The sequence below is a fragment of the Medicago sativa genome, chromosome 2, assembly GCF_051527215.1.
Source record: "Medicago sativa cultivar Bolivia chromosome 2, Bolivia_mono, whole genome shotgun sequence".
Classification (NCBI taxonomy): Eukaryota; Viridiplantae; Streptophyta; class Magnoliopsida; order Fabales; family Fabaceae; genus Medicago; species Medicago sativa.
In genome coordinates, this window is record NC_140750.1 from 83,480,193 (window position 1) to 83,501,212 (window position 21,020).

The following is a 21,020-nucleotide window of genomic DNA, read 5'->3' on the forward strand; positions in this document are numbered from 1 at the left end:
ATAAACATGTTTGTCAATTAAATAATTGAATAGAAATATGAGACATCGCACACAGTTGTTTAGTGAATTGTGTTTTAAGTCTAATATATTACGAATACTGTATTTGTATTGATAAATTGCAGAAAGAGTTACCTTATTTGAACACACAGAATGCAATAGTATATCAACCTTCGTACAAAATACACTCGGGATCTAATTATTTTTCAAATTAAGGTGAGAGAAAATAACAATGTTTACACTGTTGAATGTCAAATTGTGTGTCCATAAAACATTTCTCGTGAAACTTATGAGTCCGTTAACTAGAATTAATTTGAACAGAAATGGAAACTCATTTCTCAATGTACAGAGATACCAATCGCACAACAAATGGTATGAAAACTCATTTGATTCAGAAAAAAACATAACAATTCAAATTTTAACTATTGGAATTTTGACAACGATCCACTCCACCCTACCCAAAAAAAAAAAAGGGGGAAAAATGGTAAATGCATTTCAGAACTTGTCAAAAATTTATATGATTGTATATATGTTGAATATACAGTATATTAAAGTCTAAAAGTGACCTGATTGCTATATATGTTGAATATCCAGTATGTTACAAGTTCTAGAAAGAAGACTCAGCTCGGCAATATGTACGGTCCTGTCAGTCGTTAGTTAGCTTACTATGAATTGCAGGTTATAAGTTCTGCAACTCATTATGCAGTACGAGACTTCTTCAAGCGCCTAAACACCCTCAAGATGGACCGTGACATTGGTGTTTTGGGAACTGGAATTAATTTTCCAATAACCGCAAGTGGCCAGCTGTTGGAAGGAAAAATCAGCCGGTTAGTAATATCATATGAAGCTAAGATATATTGAGAGGGAAGAATGACTATTAATTTGTGATTGTAAAATGATTATCAATATGGATAATCAACCTTCTACAGTTGAGTGTACTAACCTGACCAGCCCAATACCAATACAAGCAAGCCACTGCTGCCAATTCAGCCTCACTGTTGTTGCAAACTTCCCAAGGAACTCGATGATGATTATCTATCAATTTAACATAGAGACATAGATGCATTCAAAATGTTGCTAACTAAGAAAATAAATAAAATAATGAATGATATGCCTATTTACCTGAAGTACAAAAGTCACTCCCACAATTCCGACGAAGAGATGGTTCTGAGTCACTCCTTTGAAGACATTCATCCCTTCTGGCTTTCGAGCATTGAATTCATTGAATATCTGTCAGTTGAAACATTATAAAACTGTTAAATAAGAGTTTGATGAACTAACTAGATTATAAGGTTCTTGAAATTGTATAGGGGGAGAATACCACTTGATGATTCCAACTAGCCTTTATTAGATATCTAATAGTGGAATAGAATGAAATGGAATAAAGTTACCATTTCATTTGTTGGATATTTTTGTGAAAAATATAGACAGAGAAAAAAAAACGACTCCACCCCTTTCATTCAAATTTAGGAGGACAATGGATAAAATGCGATGTAATACAATCCATAATGTTCCATTTCACTCTTTTTAAACGATCCAAACAATGGAACATACTATGATTACATTTCATTTATTTTTACCAATCCAAACATAGTATAAGAGAGTCTGGTAGATGAGAGAATGAAGAGGGGTTTAATCCATAAATCCCTGAGAAACCCAATTACACAATAATAAGCAAGGGCATGACCAAATATCTCAAATTTTCATTAACATGTACTAACTTGGCACATGACGAATGCGTTGAAAATTATAGTATTCTTCAATTTTAAGTCATGTGTCTCAGATTCTTCATGTAGAATACTTTCACCAGCAAAGTTAAGAACCAGAAGAACAGTCACTTGATAAATAGCCTGCAATGCCAAATTGATTATCGTTAAATAGTAAGATCTTTAGTTTCTTCTACTTCCAATTCACTGATGATTTTAAAAGGTGTCTGAGGAATCAAATATATTTTACCTGTACGAGCAAGTTCCTCCACATGATATTTGTTATAAGAGGTTCCCTGCAAGCCAAACATAAGATCATACTAAAATTGCGCAAAAGGTTAGTTCAAAGCCCAAATCAACTATAAGCTCAGTCAGCAGCACCTCTATTATATAGAAATGCCATCATTTTAAATTCAGTCGATTGAATAAACGTAAAAATGGAGGGAGTTTCACAATAAACATGAGGAAAAACAATTCAATTTACTCAAAAATAAAGATGAAGACACAAGGGTGCACGGTGTAAACTCAGATAATCACATGCTTTATTGGTATGATGAAGAACAGTGAGTTCCTTTCTTCTCACTCTCACTCATTATCATGCTTTTTGGAAATAAAGAGTTCAGGGATTCATGGAGAATGGCCAAATTTTCTGTGATGTATTTCGTTGGACTTGTCACTATCAATACTATTTTATGGGGAAGAAAGATTGTTTCATTGCATTCTCTGTGAAAAACTCATAATGTTTAATAGAGCGAGCAACAAGTGATAGATTTGTGTGTTTTCTTTTATGTGCTAGCCAGCACCGTGCAGGTTCAAGAGTACTAACTATTAAGCTTAAGCTGCAAATATAGTGAGGAAGCCAATCAATCCAAACCTTCGGCCAACTGGTGATCTGTGCATAAGACTGTCAGTTGGTGGTTCAGTAGCCAGAGCAAGAGCCCCAAGTGTGTCCATAATAAGGTTGACCCACAGAAGCTGTACCAAGAACATGTACATCAGATGTGACTCTTATTTTTAGTTTGAATCATACACACAACAAAGCTCAACAAAAGAGGGTGAGGTACCTGTACTGCGGTTAAAGGAACACCACCAGAAGATATAGCTGCCACAACATTGATAGTAAGAGCAGCAACATTTACAGTGAGCTGGAACTGAATAAATTTCTGAATATTTGCATAAACAGAACGTCCCCAACGAACAACCTATACAGAGTGAATGGCACATCTTAGACAATGAATAAAGTGCATATGACTCCCCATTTTTATTTGTTTAAAAATAAAAATAAAAATGGCACGGCTGTGTCACTTTTTGGTGCTCCAGGTCCATTGATCCAAGCACATAACTACAACTCCGTTTGTCTCATATTAAGTGTCTTTTAAAGTAATGTACACTTCTTAAGAAAATCATTGAGTGTACCAAAATGAGTTTTTTTTTTTAACTAAAGTACCCTTGTTAATATACTAGTAAAAGTTAGTGGAGTAGTTGTGTGGATTGAGGTGCAATAAAAAAGGTAAATTAGTGGATAAAAAAAATTAATGCTTATAGTGATGCTAACTATGCGGGGTTGATTTTTGTTGATAGGAGATCCACTAAAAGGTACTAGTACTACACATTTCTATGAGGAAATTTTGTGACTTGAAGGAGTAAAAGTCAAAATGCAGTATCATATCACCTTCTGGTACTAAAGCTGAATTTTGAGTCATAGTACACAGCATTTGTGAATTACTTTAGCTTAGAATTATTTAAGAAGACTTGAAAATCAAATGGTAAAGACCTATGAAGCTCTACTGTGATAACAAGTCAGCAATCAATATAGGATGTAATCCAGTTCAGCATGAACAAACTAAGCTATCAAGGTTGATAGACACTTCATAAAGGAGAAGCTCGATAGTGGGCTGATTTGCACTCTGTATGTGTGCTCACAAGGTCAACTTGAAGATATTCTCACCAAACGAGCGAGTAGCTCAAATTTTTAAAACACATATTCATTCAACTTAAACGGTAGTTTTGTAAATAGCAGATTTATGTATGTTTCCCATTCGAAATAGGAGCACTCTAAGTCTTAGGTTCATCTATGTTAGAGTCATGTACTTGGGGAGTTCAGGAAGTTGCACTTGTAATTATTTCTCCTTATAAACATAACATGTAATTAATCATGAAGTGTATATAAATATCATGGTTACTGAGTTTATTTACTCACTCAAACATAATCAGAAAAATCTGTTTTCTTATTTTTCCTAATTAACATATAAGTGAAGGTAAAGAAACAACTGCATAAGAAATCCATATGACGTTTTACTTGTGCATATGAAGTGGTGTACCAATCACAGACAGAAAAGAAAAAAATTAATTTACTACTGCTGCTAAACCGAATAATTCATTACCTTCACTACTGATGCAAAGTTATCATCCAGGATTATAATATCTGAGCTTTCTTTTGCAACTTCAGTTCCTTGGATGCCCATAGAAAGACCAATATCTGCCTAAAATGCAAAATAGTAAAACAAGATATCAATTTTTTTTTTTTTTTGAAGGAGAACAAGATATCAACTATAATAAGAACAATAGTATCATTGTAGATATTTTAATTTGTGAGCCCATTTTAAATAATTTGATGATTTGTATTTTAGCATGTCTACATATATTTTAATTTGAATGCAGCGGTGTTTTTTTTTTAGGTGAACCGCAAATTAACTAGAAGATAGATCTCTTAATTGTCTGTCAACTGTGTCGAATCTTGTTAGTATATGATATTCTTCGTAATAAAAATTCGCTACTATAGTTTATATTGTAGTATGAATTTATAATTTATACATTTTTTGAAATAAGATACGGCAAAATATCCTCATCAAGTGTATGATTTGGTCGACCTTTATAATAGAAATAGTTGTCTATCTCTTTATGACCATACACTATGAGATAAATATCTCTTCAAAACCAATATCTTTATTTTCCTTACATCATTTGAATAATTGAAGCCTTATATCCCGATATCGAGCTACTCTCTTTAGCTTTGAGTCATCACACCCAATTGTTTTTCAAGGCTTGTCTCCCTTTTAGTAGCTCAATGAGATCATATGTATGGTTCTTATGCAAAATATTGCATCTCCTCTTGCATAGTGTTCACTCATTCTTTCATATCATTGTTAGCCGTAGCTTCTACATAGCTTTGAGGTTCTCTTATTCTTTAAGTGTTGCATATTCATTGAAAAATATTTAGTAGATGGTTGTCTCTGTCTGGTTTACCATTGTAGTTGAGGTTAACTAATATGATTTTCCATAATAGTTGTGTATTATTAGTCTTTGATGATTCCTATACCAAACTACTCAAAATTGTGTTTGAACACATCATTGGCTTCAGTATGATTTCTCTGGACAGATTGCCCCCCTAAATCATCATGGCGTACCATAGGGGACGACTTCTGATTACAACTACTGTTTGACCTTTGACTAAGTTTTCTCATACTGTTTGGAATATTTAGCTGCCTGATCCTAAAAAATATAACATCTCTACTTCTAAAAATCTTCTTCTTCACAACAAGGTCCCAAATCGCTAATCAAACTTGTACCTTTGATAAATCGACTTTTTGGTCTCTGCATCGAACATAAATTATTCATAAAATGGAGGTACTTTTTCTTTACAAGGCATTATCAGTTTTCATTTTCTTTCATATTTCCATTGGTGTTTGAGTCATAACTCCAAGTTTGAGTCACCATGTACAACATTAGCCTCACCTTTGCATTATGCATAATCTGTCGAGTAATGGGCCAAGCAACAAACAATAGAGAATGAACATAGCACCATGCATATTCTTAACAAAATCAATATGGCTTTTCTATATATGCATGTTTCTAATTCTATCATCTTCACTTAGCTTATTTTGAGCTAATGTGTACTTTTTCATCACTCACACTTGACAGACAGTTAGGCTTCCCCCTAGGTTGAAGTCTGAGTACTATGCTTTATCTCAAAAAATTGGGTCAATACTCAATATCTCTCTCTCAGGGTAAAACGTGTTCGAGTACTCAACTTCATCACTAGATACCCAGCAGTTAGTTAACGCTATTTTGTAAAATATTGGATTTAAGAATTAAAATTGAATAAAATTCAAATATAATCTTAAAAACATTGTATTTTTAACCATCAAAAACTTAATTAAGTCAAAAAAATAAATTAACAAAAATTCATCGAAAAAATTGTAATATTTCTTTACACTAGTATCAAGTAACTTATTTATTCTTTGGAGTTTTCAATCTGAATACTGTACATCCAAGAAATATACAGACCTCATGAAGAGCAGGGGCATCATTAGTGCCATCTCCTGTGACGGCAACAACTTCACCTCCTTTTTTCAGTGCTTGCACGAGCAAAAGCTTGTCATTTGGAGATGATCTTCCCATCACCTATATATATTTTGCAAATAAAAAGTGCAGACAATCAAACCCGAGGGATTAAATATATAGTATGGATCACTAGCTTGAACGGTATTCCTTGTGTAGGATTGATTATTTAATGGATGAATAACACTCTATAGTACATATATCTTATGAGTATAACGAGAAATCAAAATGAAAGAATCATACAGTTATTTTCTTAGCAACTTGTTCCCTTTCCTTTTCAGAGAGTTCACGGAATGTCTTTCCTTCAATTATATTTGGCTCAACTGCATCTTCAACTGAAACCAGTATTCCACACTCCAAAGATATTGCTTTTGCTGTTTGAAGATTATCCCCAGTAACCATGCGTACCTATGGGTTCACAGTTCACACACATACGATGTGTTGGGATTTCTTGATTTTAGATTTTCGAGAAATACTCATGCAAGTTATGAAGTCAAAGCCATGTTCTAACACTGTCCTTAATGATTTCAATGAAATGCAATCTAAATATGACGATATCTAGTTGTTTGATTCGATCAATATGAAAACTTAACCTTAACACCAGCCTCAGTGCATAATCTCACAGCCTCTTTGACTCCAGGGCGACAAGGATCCTGGACATTCAGATGAAAGAATTTTAGAAGGAATATACAGGATTAATTTGAAAGAATAAAGACAAAGCGAGCTACAGAACATGATACTTAACAACAACATATTCTGTACTAAAGAATAATTTCAACCTCACAACTTGTGATATTAAAAACTATCTTAGTAGCTACCTACTATAATGATTGAGGACTAAATTGTTCATAAAGTTGCAAGTTATGGGGGAAACAAATTTGTAACACATTACAGGTGAAAGAAACTTGTGTTTTACCTTTATTCCAACAATAGCAAGCAAAACAAGTTCATGATCGGGTAAGGACCACTGGTCTAAATCCTCCTCCTTGGATGGAATTTTGTCCAATTCGTATGATCTGTATGCAATAGCAATACAACGCAAGCTCTGGGCAGCCATGTCATCAATTGCCTTTCTGAAGAATGCCTGAAGATTATTAAATGAATATTACACATTTAGAATAGTGCTGAAAATATTATGAACTGCTATCAGTTGCTATATTTTAGGTACTGATATATAATTGCATACAATCAGATTAACTTGACACAACACTATAACCTCATTGATATTAATAAAGTTGTTAGGTGGTAGCCTTGCGTGTCGGTGTTTAAATTTGGGTTAGCTATCAACCAAAATAAAATGTTTTTCATATTTCCATTTTGTTCGGTTCAATGATATTAATTCCCTCAAACTTTCTATGACTTGAAGCTGCTATTCCTAACCTTCTCTTCTTCAATAGATTGCCGCTGACCATTTGAATCAAGATATTGGGTACATGTTCCTAGAACTATCTCAGCAGCTCCTTTCCAATGTATATGCACTTCAGAGTCCGCCTGCCAAGAAGATTACAACAAACGTTTCTGATTAGCACATGAAAGCCGATGGAAACCAAAAAAAATGCAGGTGCGGAGACTAAATAGGTTCAAAAGTGAGAGCAAAAATATCAAAAGCACAAAGCAATGGATATTTATGTCTGATAAATATACATTTAATCAAAGGATGAGTTGGTAAACAATTTTATCAAGTGATTACCAGTTTCACAGCAACACCACCTCGCTTTTTCTCAGAATTAAAGGGGAAGACATGGAGAATCTTTGATCTTGATCTGACAAGTTCAAAATTCATTCCCAACTGCCACGAGAATTCAATAAGTTTAACTTCAAATCAATACGTTAATCAAGGAATGGAGAAGAAAATAAAAAAGAAATAAATGAAAAAAACAGGGAGGGTACCTTCACAGCCCAAGATAGAATTGCCTTCTCTGTAGGAGATCCTGAAATCTCTGTCTCTCCACCATCCTGCCAAAGCAAGTACACCACAGTCATAGATAGCAATGCTAATAATTCTATGATGCAAACATTCATGAAATAAGAATCACAATAATCAAGATTCTCAAATAATAAATCCAACCGACCAAAAGAAACTGTTGGTGTTGGACAATAACGAGATCCTTAATTGGGGTAATCAAGTGCCAAATATCACAACATAATAGTTGTTAAAATTAAGTACAAAGGCAAGACATACCTTAGGAACGAAAATATTGCCTGTTGTATTTTGTGCTATGCCTTCATTTATCAGAGATAAAACTTCTGGATGCAATTTTGACGAGTCATCTGGTGGATTTAATTTCTCCCTCCCAGCAGCATATGCCTCAACTACAGTCATCTACAATTCCAAGATATAAGCCACTGTCACATCCTGATAATTCAAGGATTCTAAATAAATAAAAGCCTATTAGATATATTAAGCATGTAACAAAATTATGGACATTGTTAACTAGTTTGTAGCTCATTAGGCATTGGGTGAGTTTCAATCCTTTACTATGCCATCTTTCTCTTATACCTATGTGTTTGCACCTCTAATGTAACCAAATGAAAAATTGAATAATTCATTCATTGACCAGTAGATCTGTGACGAGTTCCTTATCTTTCTTTTTCTTTCCATATTATATTTAAATAAATTAGGTTTTTAAATTGAGCCTAACAATTTATAAACGCATTTCAGGCCTTATCTTTATTCTATGTGGGACTTGAGTTTTCCCCAATAAAATACATAATGTATGCTTCTCCCGACCATATAGAAGCCCGAAAAACGCCAACGGTATTAATCTTTGCAGTGATACAGTGTTTAAATTTTCGGAAATCTAAAATTTGTTTGCTCAACAAAAACATAAATGGACCACATGTAAGCTGAAAATTCTAGAGAGAAGAGATTATCAATCTATAATGAATCTGTTGAAAATATATTCTGATATATGTACTTATTGTATAGGCATATCATATCAAGTAAATAGGGATAGAATCGCCTGTATTTATATTTGTAATTTTTGCTTTGAGCCTATAAAAAAAAAAAGACTTCGCTGTGTAGTTCAGACACAAGGTTTAACCATATGTCTGTCTCATTTTCACTCTATTTCAACAAAATCCAATACCAATGTGAGCTGCATCAATTAAATAACTCAAAGCATTTGTTCACAAGAAAAAATCTAAATTATGGCATGAGTCCTCTTGGACTATCCAATCCTCCGATCACAGAACCCACCTGGTTTAAGGTCAAAGTTCCAGTTTTATCACTGCAAATTGTCGTAGCAGAGCCCATGGTTTCGCAGGCTGATAGCCTTCGCACCTGTATCATTGTTAGGAAATGTTTTAACGCTAAATATCACAAATTGTTACAAAAATTACAAGAGTATTGGAGAAAATAAGATACTTACCAAAGCTTTGTCTGCCATCATCTTCCGCATCGAGTATGCCAGGCTGTCATTAAAGTTGATGAGATTGTAAATTACAGAGATTAGAATAAACGTCAGCCAGGTTAGTTTTTGGCTACATCTTGCATTGTACAACGAAATAAACTAGCAACATGTACTCACGTTAAGGTAACTGCTAAAGGTAAACCTTCTGGCACTGCGACAACCACAATTGTTACCTGCACGACTCTATTTAGTTGAGAAAAACTATTACAAAAAATTAAAGAAGAAAAAAATAATGTATTTAACATTAGTTATAAATCACACTTACAGCAATGGTAAAAATTGCGATGAACCCTTCTACAACTTTGTCGATCTTAGTCACCTTATAAACAAATTGCACTTTTCCATCTGAACCCGTTGTATGGCCAGAAAAGTATCTAACATTCCAAAATCATTACAGAGCTGATCAAAGTTGTCATCGAGCTTGCATCAATAAGTTAGTACATCGAAAAGATCAATCTATGTTTACCTTCCCAAGAGAATTACAAGAACAGCTATAGCTACAGTAAGCCCAACAATACCAACAAAAGTTGCTACTCCATTCAATCGTACCTATTACATACCAACAAAAATAAGTTTTAACATATAGGTGAAGTAGGTTTCTTTAAGTACAGCCAAAGCAACAGCTTTTATCCTTATTTGTTTTGTATAGGGCAGGGGAAACCTGTAGTGGAGTCTCTTCTCCAGTGTCCTCTGAGATAGTTGCCATCAACAATCCCCACTCAGTATTTATACCAACACTAGTTACCTACAGATGGAAGCATAAAAGTGTCAAGGTATAAGAATTGTAAAAGAATTTTGTGCTTGTGCTTAAATACCATAAAAACATAACAACAAAGTCTTTTTCTGCCAATTAAGAGTAAGTCGCATGAATCAAATGACGCGATGATGCCATGTAGTAAGTCATGTTTAAAGATAAACTTCTAAAGAAAATATTAGCATTCATGCAGCTAAAGAATAAAATGAGCAGCAACAAACTTTATAAGTCAGAAACCTGTCGCACTATAGTTATTCAAATACTGAAAATAATCATGCCTTTACTCATCAAATAACAAGCAGACTAGCAGAAAGAATATAATTTCATATTATACCAGCATAGAACCAACTCCATCTGCTACTTTGCAGCCTGACATAAAAAATGGTGCTTTGTGATCCTTGTGAACCTACAGAACACTCGATGCTTAAAACTCAATAAGGATTAAAAACTAGTAATTAGGTCAATAGAAGATACCAGGAACATACAATCTTGCTTTCACCAGTCATGCTGGATTCATCAATGGCAAGTGAGTGACCAGTAATTAAAACTCCGTCAGCAGGAACCTGAGATATCAATAGAGTAATTAATGTAGAACAAAAATAATTCAATTACCAGAGAAAAAAACTAAGATTTACTCAAATTCACCTGATCTCCTATTTTAAGGGGCAGTACATCACCAACGACAATTTCAAATATCGATATTTTTATTGTTCTGCCACCTCTTATGGCCTGTAGCAAGTTTATGAGTACATGATCGATCAGTTCAGCTTCCACGTGATGTTATTTTTTAATAATATAATAATTTTACACACCTCCAATTGTATATTTTGTTTTTCTGCATTCAAGTTCTGAAACTGAAGAGATTGCCGATAATCACTGACAGCTGACAGACAAAAGTAGCAACATAAAGTTAATATAAATAAAGTAAGAACCTTCCAAACCTCTTCCTTAGGGATTTTAATATTCTTTATAAATAAATCATACCAATCACAAAGTTGTTTCATACTTGTCCCTTTTAATTGTTTACACACTATCAAATTAAAAGATGTGATCAAAAGTATGACGCGATTCACTCAAGTGATACATTTAAAATGTCTTACATTCGTAAATTAATTGATGCATGAGGTTAAATATAACATAAGTTGTTAGGGGAAGGGAAAGGTGATTTTGACTTCTATAGAAGTGGAAGTAAAAAGTTTATCAAGAGAACATTGATTAATAAAAACAGTGTTTCTTTTATAACGGTAATGGTTCATGCAAGACACCAACCAAATGTTGGTCAGGATTAAATACATATATATATTCATTAAAATGTTGATTCCAATACCTGTAACTACAATGACAAGTAAAACTGCAAAAGCAATGCTTCCTCCATCCAACCATCCATCTTCCCAACCCTGGCCATTACAAAAAAAGATAAAGGTAAATCTTCAAGGAGGAAATAAACTTAAATAGAATGAAAGAATAATTGCAATGAAACCAAGCACTGCCAAGACAGAAAGAAGGCAAAGATTCCAAAATAAAAGAAGTAATATATACAAATAACAAAATGAAAAATTAAAAAATACAGTGAATATCTATTGTGAACAAAATACAATCAGTTCACTTTTTCGTGTTATGTATATGCAGTTCACCTTTTCATATGCTCCAAGCACTAATGATACTACAGCTGCTATAATCAATATTATAAGGGTCAGATCCTGCCAAGCTTCCCATAGAAACCTCTGTAAAACAACTGTAAAGAATTAGTACCAGCACAGGAATTAACTCAACAATGTTAACTTTTTTAAAAGAAAAAAAAATTAAAAATATCACATACCCAAAGACTTCTACCCTTTTTCCGAGGATATGTATTAGTTCCAAATGCATTTTTCCTCTTTGATAGATCATCGTCATCTCCACTAATCCCTTTATTCAAATCTGACTTTAGAAAACCTGATAAGCCTTTAACCTGAATAAGACATCACTACATTATATTATCAGAAAACCAGACGGCTTCAACAAAATACGACACAAAATTACGTTGAAGTAGACCTACCCCTCCATATTGTTGTAAAGCAGAAATGTTTTGATTCTTGGACATTGAAACAAGTTGTTCGAGTCCAACTTCATAGTCACCACCTGGAGTTATTGTGGATGCCACTGATGTACCTGTTACTGCAATTCAAAATATTAATTTAATGTTATAAGCAATTTGAAAAGCTCTTCATAACTCAAAATAACTAAGCTTTAACCGAAACTAATTATATAAATTTAGATTTATTCGTAAAACAATGAACCAAAACAAGTAAAGGAACAAATCGTTCTTAGCATAAACAGAAACTATTTAAGGGTTAACCAAGATTCAATTTGATAGAGACTTACGAGTATAGGGCAAATACCAGGCAGGACCTAAAAGCAAGTCATATTACATTAATTATATAACGGTGATTGCTGGATGACGTTCACTAGTTAACATATATATCCAGTTCTGTGAGCAAGTCCATATAGAGCAAAAAGCTTTACTCTAGCTTTAAATTGACCGCCCATTGGTGGATGGTGGAAATTGTCCCCAGGATTAGTTGATCTTTGGACCACATACCGAGTTTTTTTTTATTTTAAAGAAAACATATATATCCACTTATCCAGCGCAAGTATCTAGATTCTAGACCACATATCTATCTACGAATGACAAATATATACAATTGAACATTTTATAACGATAAAGAAAGCGAAATAATTTCCTAACAACTAGTTATGCAGATACCGCCTGGTACTAGTGCTAGTTTCCAATTTGGTAAGTTTAAGAAAAATGGAAATAAAGTGAATGCAGGTGGTGAAAAAGAGAGATTGTAAAAAGTTATACCTAGTTCGCGTTCACCGGCCATTCTGAAAAGCAAAGCAGCCTAATAGAAGAATTGATGATGGATTAGAAAATAAGATTAGCAATAAAGAATTAAGGAATTTGTGGCAATAATTCATTACTCTGATGACTTGTGCATGAGCTCTAATCATGCTTTTCTTTTGTTCTTTCTCCTCTTCCTTTTTCAAGTCGAGAGTATATCTAAAACGCCTCGACGCATTGAGAACAAATGCTGCTTGCTGCAAAATCAATCAGATTGAAAAATGAATGAATGAAACAAGCACACATTGAAATGGAAATGCAAATGCAAATGGAGAAGAATTAATTGATAATAGAAAAATGCATGCATACTCGCCAACGCTTGAGGGTCTCGGGAGGAGCATTTTTGGTTTGTGTAATATCAAAAGGATCGTCGGGATCAACGAGGAGGTCGTCGTCATCGTCATTGGCAGCAGGGCCGTGAGGGTGAGTGCTGCTGGCAATGGTGACGGTGAGGAGACCATTGGAGGATGAGGATGAACCATGGGATGTGGAACCTGTAGTAGTCTTCATGTTTTGCATGCTATTGCTCATCTTCCTCTTCTTCTTATTCGCATGCAAATTTCTTAAATTCTAGTTAGTAATTAATCAATCGGAATCATCACAACTCCCTCCCATTCTCAATGCCTATTGTTGGCAAATACTATTATTAATTAACTGCTAGATGGAATGTTAATACATTCTCTTTCTTTCTTTCTTTCTTTCACCAAAAATAGATAGTCATCCCAAACAAAACAAACACCATCTATCTATCTACATTTTATTTATTGAATGAAATCTATGCATAATCATCTGCCTAATAACTAGGCACACGCTTGCGTGCACGTGCACTCTCATTTATCCTCCTCCTTTATACTTTCATTTTGTTTCTCCTACCATTTACTTGTATTACTTTTTTACGACATTAATATTTAGACACCATTTATTTTTCTGCACTCATTAAACACCATAATATCGTCAATCTATTACACATATCATATTACTATTTTTTTTTCTCTTTATCTCAATGTGTATACACCCCCCATTGAGGTGTACACAAAAGATTTTCCTATTTTTTTCCGTGCCTTATTTGTATTATATATTTGCAGTTTTGTTTATATAATGTATATTTGTAAAATTATACTGAACAAAAATCATATATTACTCTTCCAAAACTCACACACAACCACGAGATCTCAAGTTCGAATTTGGATAAAGACGATCAATCTGTTCAACCTAACAATTTTGGTATGACAAATTGAACTAGACTTTATGGACCATATTTTGCTTTTAGTCTTTCTAAATTGTATTTTTTGTTTTGTTTTTGTTTTTGTTTTTGTCTTTACAGATGTATAACTTTTTACTTTTACTCCTAAGGTGTTTCGATTTAGTCGTTGAAAAACCATTTCATATTAAAATTTGTGTCTCTATATATAATATTCATTTTACTTCTTATTTTAGGGATTAAAATTAAATATCTTACATCCATATAGGGTAGGATAATTAGAATAGTTTAGAAGTTGCTTTTATGACGGTAATTGATTAATATGTCTAGTTTCTAATTAACTTTGTCAAAAGACAAGAATCATAGACTATAAACATCTTAAACCCCGACACATTAGTCACCTTGAAATTCCAAAACTCGGCCAATTTCAAATTTGTCTCCTCATATGAAACAAATATTACGTGGAGCATTACATCAGTGTTTCGTTTTGATCATAATTATTATTCGATCAATAAATTCGTGTTTCAAATTTGTTTATGTTATTTTTCATACAAAACAACTTTTTACTCGGATACATTTCCATTATGTGTGTTTTCTTAGGTGTGTTTGTGTCAAGTTTACCAAATTTATTCTTAGGAATAAATATTCTTGTAGTATAAAGATGAAAATTTTATTCTAATATATTTAGAGAAAAGATGGTTGATTAACATTATAATATTATCATAAACCATAAAAATAAGGATTATAATAGGTAGTTATACACGCATTTATTTCCATCTTCATGGAACTTTATTCCCACCTTATTCTTTCGAGAAAAATTTCTATTCCCAGTAACATTTTATTCTCGGAAATAAAATTTAATAAACATGGACGTGATCATAATATTTTTATTATTTTATTTCTAGAAATCTACAAATATAATTTGAAACAAACGCACTTGAAAACCGTGGGGTCATTCTCTCCGTTAATCTATTAAAGTACTCCCTCCGGTCCTAAATATAAGAGAAGAATCTTTTTTTAGGTTCATTGAATAATTAATGTATTTAGACCATAATATGAACTAAATACATCATTTATTCAATGTACCTGAAAAAAGAATCTTCTCTTATATTTAGGACCAGAGGAAGTAATCAAGTATCCGTCAAATTAAGGTACAAATGGTGTTCGATTCATTGTTACAATGGATATTAAGTAGGTTCATTAAATATGGATATGGATGTCTCATGATCCTTATGTCTCCCACGAACATTGTTTTACTTAAAAGTTAAAATCTATGGAGACAACAGATTAGACTACATGCTTTGATGATCCCTAATGTCGTGTCATCTTTGTGATGTAAGTTGCATAATATGATGAGTAAAATACATGTTCCTCTCCCTTGAGTAATTGTGATATTACACGTTCCTCTCCTCTTTTTTTTTTTTTTACAAAATATTCATTCACGCAAACAAACTCACATCATCCATGTTAATAACATAAAATGACAAAATGCATGTGCCTACAAATATGATTATATTCAAGTCTCCGGAATACTCATGTTTTCAGATCGGCAACGTTGACGACGTCAAAGTCATTGATTGGATCTGCGTTTGATCAAAAATAATCTTTCAACCTGAATTAAAAAAACACCTCACTAAGATGAAAAATCAAAAACCACATCGCACAAAAACGGAAAATCAAAACAAACAAAATCGTGCAAAGATGTCGAAATCACAAAAACAAATGATAGAAGACTAAAAATATGTGAAAATCACTTGTTCAATTAGAAAAGAATAGAAAACAATTCGGATGAGTGATTTTGAGTCAAAATTGACCCTAAAACACTCATCTTTAGTTGACAATAAGAAGAAAGGGGTGACGACTAGAATTTGGAAAGTAATCCTCCCCTCTTGTTTTAAAAAACACACTTAATAATTTGATATACTTAAACCATTTTAAAATTGAGCATTGCTATATTTCATGACAGGAAACCTCTTCAGAGTATCACAAATACAAGCTTAGCCAATGAAAATGAAGTACCTGATGGAATACACAGCGGAATGGCATAAAACACGAAAGCCAAAACCATCAAAATGGGCCAACTATCTCGGGAACTCATTTGATATGCATTCTTTCGTTACACACACATATCATTATTGTTTAAAAGTTTCAATTAAATTTTGTAGTCAATCTCCATTAGACACCGAGTTTATTACTATAATACCCTTTTCCTTGCACATGTCTTCATGTTTCATTCGTTTGTTTACATCACCTTAATTGCCATTGTTGAGATTAGAAATTTCAAAACTTTTGCCATCAATTGTTGTCAATAGACGAGGCGGGAACTGTGAAAGAGGATTCAGTGAAGAAAGATGTGTGTTTCCCAATTTCAATGCCTGTCCAAGTAATTTGAAGAGAATACATGCCACAATTTGCAATTGCCTTCAATTTTAGTGGGTTGCGTGCCTTTTTTTTTTTTTTTACAAAAATGGCCACGAGATATTTGGATTCTATAATCTGAAATGAGTTTTCCCCATGTTTTGGTGGAAAAATGAGTTTTTTTCACTAATACGAATTCTATAATCCGAACACCCCAAAAAATAGGGCACGTTCTATTATTAGGACAACAATTGAATGTGATTGGCAACAACGAAGTCAATAGCTTAAAACACTTGGTAATAATTATTATTGGGACAACAATTGAATGTGATTGGTAACAATGAAATTAATGGGTCTTGTTAACGAGTGCCTCGGGGAACTGAGTGTCCCGGGCATTCTTTAAGCATTCTAAATTAAGTAATTATTCTTTAAAAATGTCAAAGTTTTCAATTTTCAATGTACTTTATTACACAAACTTTCATTAAAAGTTGCTATTTAAAAGTCCTTAACTAGTGCCCGGGGCACTAGTTAACATTTCCCTTCATTAATTAAAAGACATACTACTTGTTAATATGTTGATGATTAATATGATGATGGATGGTGATGATGATAAGTTAATGGCAAATGTTAACTTGTGCCCTCAAGGGCACATGTTAAGGAATTCATTATAGAAATATACGTATTAAAAGTCGTGCAGTCAACTTCTTAAAAGTTAAATTATCATGTTTTCCAATGCAAACTTGCTCATTTTAGATTCCTTAATATGTGCCCTTAGGGCACAAGTTAACATGACCCTAAGTTAATTTGTAGGGGTAGCAAGTGGCTTCTCTTACCCGAATCAACCTGGAGTTAGAAGGATTCATGTGTGAGAATTATTTGAAGATTAGGATGCAAAAGTTACCGCCATGCATAATGATTGTCGATTATTGTAATATATATGATGTGCAATTAAACTACAAATATCTCTCTGATGCAGCTACAGCAATGATTCAGAAGAGTGTTTTTCTAGTTGAATTAGCATATTTTATAAGTTTTCAGTGAATGCAGCCATTAAATGATGTGGAAAGTCAACATGCTGATATGCAGCGTCATACTATTATTCTGTAATGGGAAATGTTATCTTGTGCCCTCAAGGCACAAGTTAAGAAGCCAAAGATAGAAATATTTTATTGAAAATTGTGCATTCAATATTCTTAAAATTTGAAATCTTATCTTTTCAAGACAAAATTGATTATTTAATTCCATTTTTAGATTCTTAACATGTGTCCTGAGGACACAAGTTAACACTACCCTTCTGTAATATAAGTTTTCTTAGATGAGTTGTGTGATTTGAATTTGAGGATTTAGTGATTTTTCCCTAGTTAGTTTTTATTCAATCTAATTATTTTTTACATAGTTTTAAAAAAGTTACAGATATCCGGTTAATATATTTAGTGATGTAAAGATAGTTTTATAAAAGTGAGGGTGAATGAAAACTTGTTATACCGTATATTTAATACGAGGGGTGGCTGTCGCCCGTGGGTCTGTCCCTGCAACAAACCCCGAGGTGACGAAGCAGAAGATGAATCCATAATGCACAAAAATGTAACAGAAGATGAATCCATAATGCGCAAGAATGTAACAATGGTGAGTTATTTGATGAAGAAGCATGGGGACTTCGACAACTGCATATTCTTTTATGGTGAAATTAGGAAGACAAAAAGCATGCAATTTTTACCTTCTATGCATTGCTATAAATAAGTCCATATCCATAAAAGGATAATAGGTACACAAAGTCTCAAACTTAAATCAACAACAACAACACCAACCAAATCTTTTTCCACTAGGTGGGGTATGCTAAATGGATCAAATGACATCATAATATTTTGTAAGAGACTGATTTCACAGATAGTCCACTTAATTATAGATATCATTTAATGGTTTTGCCTATATTTTCGTTGGTCTGCCTTTCTCTTTAGAATGTTTCTAATTTAACATCTAAAAGTGGAAGACCGGAAACTTAAACAAGAAAGAATGGGATATACATATACCAGCTAGTAAAGGCCCAACATCCTTAGTTCTGTCACATGGCTGGGGTCGAGTTCAGGCACATCCTTTACATGTTCTCGATCTTCTACCACATACTCCTGACGTCAAAAAAGTAAACAGCAGAGTGAAGAGTTGAATACCTTAAATTTTTATAAAAAAGGAATATAGTCCTTATATGACTCAGAATCAATTATAATCCTTAAACAATACAATACAAGAACGGGTAGTTAAATGATTGTTTTCCCGAAATTGCATATCTTATGACCAAAGATGTGTTTTGCAGCAAGTATATCTTATGACCAAAGACGTGTTTTGCAGCAAGCATATTACTAGTTTTGAGTAACATGCTTCACTTTTATGTGGATTGGATTGTAAGTCAAAGTAATTTGAAAGCATTTATTACTATTACATAGCAGACCTTTGTCAATTCTTGTTTGGCAAGAACATGGTAGTGGCGTTCATTGATTCTTTGCCCACATATTATTGCTATAAAGAAGCCATAGAGCAAACCCACCAAAATAATGGCGAGAACTGCAAAACAAAGCAAAATTATCAAGTTTCCATTGCATGTAATAAGTTGGTTGTTACACATTGAATTTACGAAAAAGTCAGAAATGAGTGGAAAAGCTGCAAACAAACATTGGGCATGAATTTGAGAGTGGTGAATAAATGGGAATACCAGCCATTGTGTAAAATCCGTATGGATGTTCTTCATAACCAAACATTTCTCTAAGTTCATCTCCATAGAATTTATAAATAAGCACTCCCAAGAAAGCAACAACCTGTGCAATTAGAAAAGGAAAAGGAAAAGAAATTAACAGACATATTCTCTGAATGAAATACATAGAGGATAGATACATATACATACGAGTTGAACAATGATGAAAATGAATGCATGATCTCTGGCAACAAGAAACTGAAATTTCAATCTCAACCACCATCGATCTTTAGGGACATTTGGTCGAATTATGAAGACAGCTCTGCATTCTGTACAGTGAGAAAAAGCAAAGCCCTCCTTGGTAGACCTCCAGTTATCGAGACATGATCTGTGGACATACTTTTGGGTACCTTTGCAATGGCAGGGGGCAATTAAGTCTTCTCCTCCAAGATCAAGGCATATCCGGCATTGTGGGTGATCAGCATTTACAACAACAAGACGAGAAGACTCATTCTCTATATCATGATTGTCAGACGTGGCAGAAATAGGAATAATTTCACAGAGGTGATTCAATATGGGTTGGGTTTCTGAAGAAGAAGAATCTTGGTTGTCGGTGTTTGAAGCTAATTGCATTTCGGGAAATGTATAAGTTGGATTACAGAATGAGTTTCATTGATCATTTCCTGCAAAAGAAAAGAAAAGAATCAAACTATCTTAGTTGCCAAACCCCCAAACAAGAAATAGATAGATTAGATAATCCATCATATGATGCTGCTATGCAATTTGTTTTGTTTGTTACCTGCCCTGCCCTGCCCTGCCCTGGATGATGATGAGAGAAGAAAGAGGATTGATTTGATTTGATTTGATTGATTTCAGGAGAATGAATGAATGAATCTAGGGTTCGTTCGTTCGTAGACGAGAGCGGCGACCGATAGACAAACAAAATTATTCTCAATTGGACGACGGACGGACGGACGGACGGACCCACTTACCAATTTTCAATCTAATAATAGAGGGACGGACGTTGTTGGATCTCTCCACCACACATCACTCCCCCTCGGGTAACTAGGACAAACACATATTACTCTACTACTTCCTCCGTCAAAATACATGTCCAATCAACCACTTCACACATATCTCACCGTTAATATCTTTAATTATCTAAAGTAAATAAATTATAAAAATTTAATATTTTAAAAATATTTGTCGAGACAAATCAAACAACATCTTACATACTAATATTTGTATTTATACATTAGTTAAATAGTATGGTCAAAGTAAGTCAAGTGAATAGTGCACATTGCAAAAATTAGACATGTATTTTAAAACAGAGGGAGTACTTTTTTAAATAAAAGATACTCCCTCCGTCCCGGAATATCTGACCCATTTACTAAAAAAAAGTGTCCCAAAATAACTGACCCATTTCAATTTTCAATAAAACTTTCATCATTACCAATACAATATAACTCTAATTAATACTACTTTCATCATTCCCTATACAATATATTCCACTTTCCCCTTTATTTATACATTTTTCTTAATCTGTGTGAAAAACCAAATTGGACCAGATATTCTAGGACGGAGGGAGTAACATTTCATTAATCAAATATTTTTATCAATATTTGTAAACTATCTCAAACTATGGGTCAATCTATGGTTTGTCCCCTTTGTTGTCTCCTC

The 21,020-nt window shown here is 33.4% G+C and overlaps 2 protein-coding genes across 4 annotated transcripts; both read right to left on the reverse strand.

Annotated features, from left to right (window-relative positions):
• Positions 1-490: 490 nt before the first annotated feature.
• LOC146951628 (calcium-transporting ATPase 9, plasma membrane-type-like) lies at positions 491-13,890 on the reverse strand. 3 transcript variants are annotated; one of them, XM_085747634.1, is made up of 33 exons: positions 13,405-13,890; positions 13,176-13,292; positions 13,057-13,096; positions 12,250-12,368; positions 12,031-12,162; positions 11,846-11,935; positions 11,539-11,608; positions 11,024-11,094; positions 10,857-10,940; positions 10,697-10,774; positions 10,546-10,617; positions 10,119-10,202; positions 9,924-10,006; positions 9,723-9,831; positions 9,575-9,630; positions 9,416-9,458; positions 9,244-9,327; positions 8,227-8,367; positions 7,935-8,000; positions 7,735-7,833; positions 7,425-7,535; positions 6,961-7,128; positions 6,638-6,697; positions 6,288-6,452; positions 5,991-6,107; positions 4,088-4,186; positions 2,768-2,905; positions 2,578-2,678; positions 1,954-1,999; positions 1,719-1,847; positions 1,120-1,227; positions 941-1,032; positions 491-801 (listed from the first exon to the last, which is right to left on the reverse strand). In XM_085747634.1, the coding sequence occupies exons 1-33, from the start codon at positions 13,624-13,626 to the stop codon at positions 696-698; spliced, it is 3,300 nt and encodes a 1,099-aa protein (XP_085603760.1). In that variant the 5' UTR covers positions 13,627-13,890; the 3' UTR covers positions 491-695. The 3 variants fall into 3 exon arrangements, with proteins under 3 accessions (XP_085603760.1, XP_085603762.1, XP_085603761.1); XM_085747636.1 differs by lacking the exons at positions 13,057-13,096; positions 13,176-13,292; positions 13,405-13,890 and adding an exon at positions 12,593-12,643; XM_085747635.1 differs by lacking the exons at positions 13,057-13,096; positions 13,176-13,292; positions 13,405-13,890 and adding an exon at positions 12,576-12,643.
• Positions 13,891-18,287: 4,397 nt separating this feature from the next.
• On the reverse strand, positions 18,288-20,324 carry LOC146951629 (RING/FYVE/PHD zinc finger superfamily protein). The gene is made up of 5 exons (XM_085747638.1): positions 20,140-20,324; positions 19,551-20,023; positions 19,362-19,464; positions 19,101-19,213; positions 18,288-18,780 (listed from the first exon to the last, which is right to left on the reverse strand). The coding sequence occupies exons 2-5, from the start codon at positions 19,971-19,973 to the stop codon at positions 18,688-18,690; spliced, it is 732 nt and encodes a 243-aa protein (XP_085603764.1). The 5' UTR covers positions 19,974-20,023; positions 20,140-20,324; the 3' UTR covers positions 18,288-18,687.
• Between the last annotated feature and the right edge of the window lie 696 nt (positions 20,325-21,020).

Excerpts from the sequence above, each read along its gene's own strand:
- LOC146951629 (XM_085747638.1), bottom strand. The coding sequence starts at position 19,973 with ATGCAATTAGCTTCAAACACCGACAACCAAGATTCTTCTTCTTCAGAA. Across the intron at positions 19,465-19,550 it reads TTTTCATCATTGTTCAACTC|GTTGTTGCTTTCTTGGGAGT; the intron begins GTATGTATATGT and ends CTAATTGCACAG. Across the intron at positions 18,781-19,100 it reads CCAAACAAGAATTGACAAAG|GAGTATGTGGTAGAAGATCG; the intron begins GTCTGCTATGTA and ends TTTTGACGTCAG.
- LOC146951628 (XM_085747634.1), bottom strand. The coding sequence starts at position 13,626 with ATGAGCAATAGCATGCAAAACATGAAGACTACTACAGGTTCCACATCC. Across the intron at positions 9,832-9,923 it reads CTTGTAATTCTCTTGGGAAG|ATACTTTTCTGGCCATACAA; the intron begins GTAAACATAGAT and ends TTGGAATGTTAG. Across the intron at positions 2,000-2,577 it reads AGATCACCAGTTGGCCGAAG|GGAACCTCTTATAACAAATA; the intron begins GTTTGGATTGAT and ends TTTGGCTTGCAG.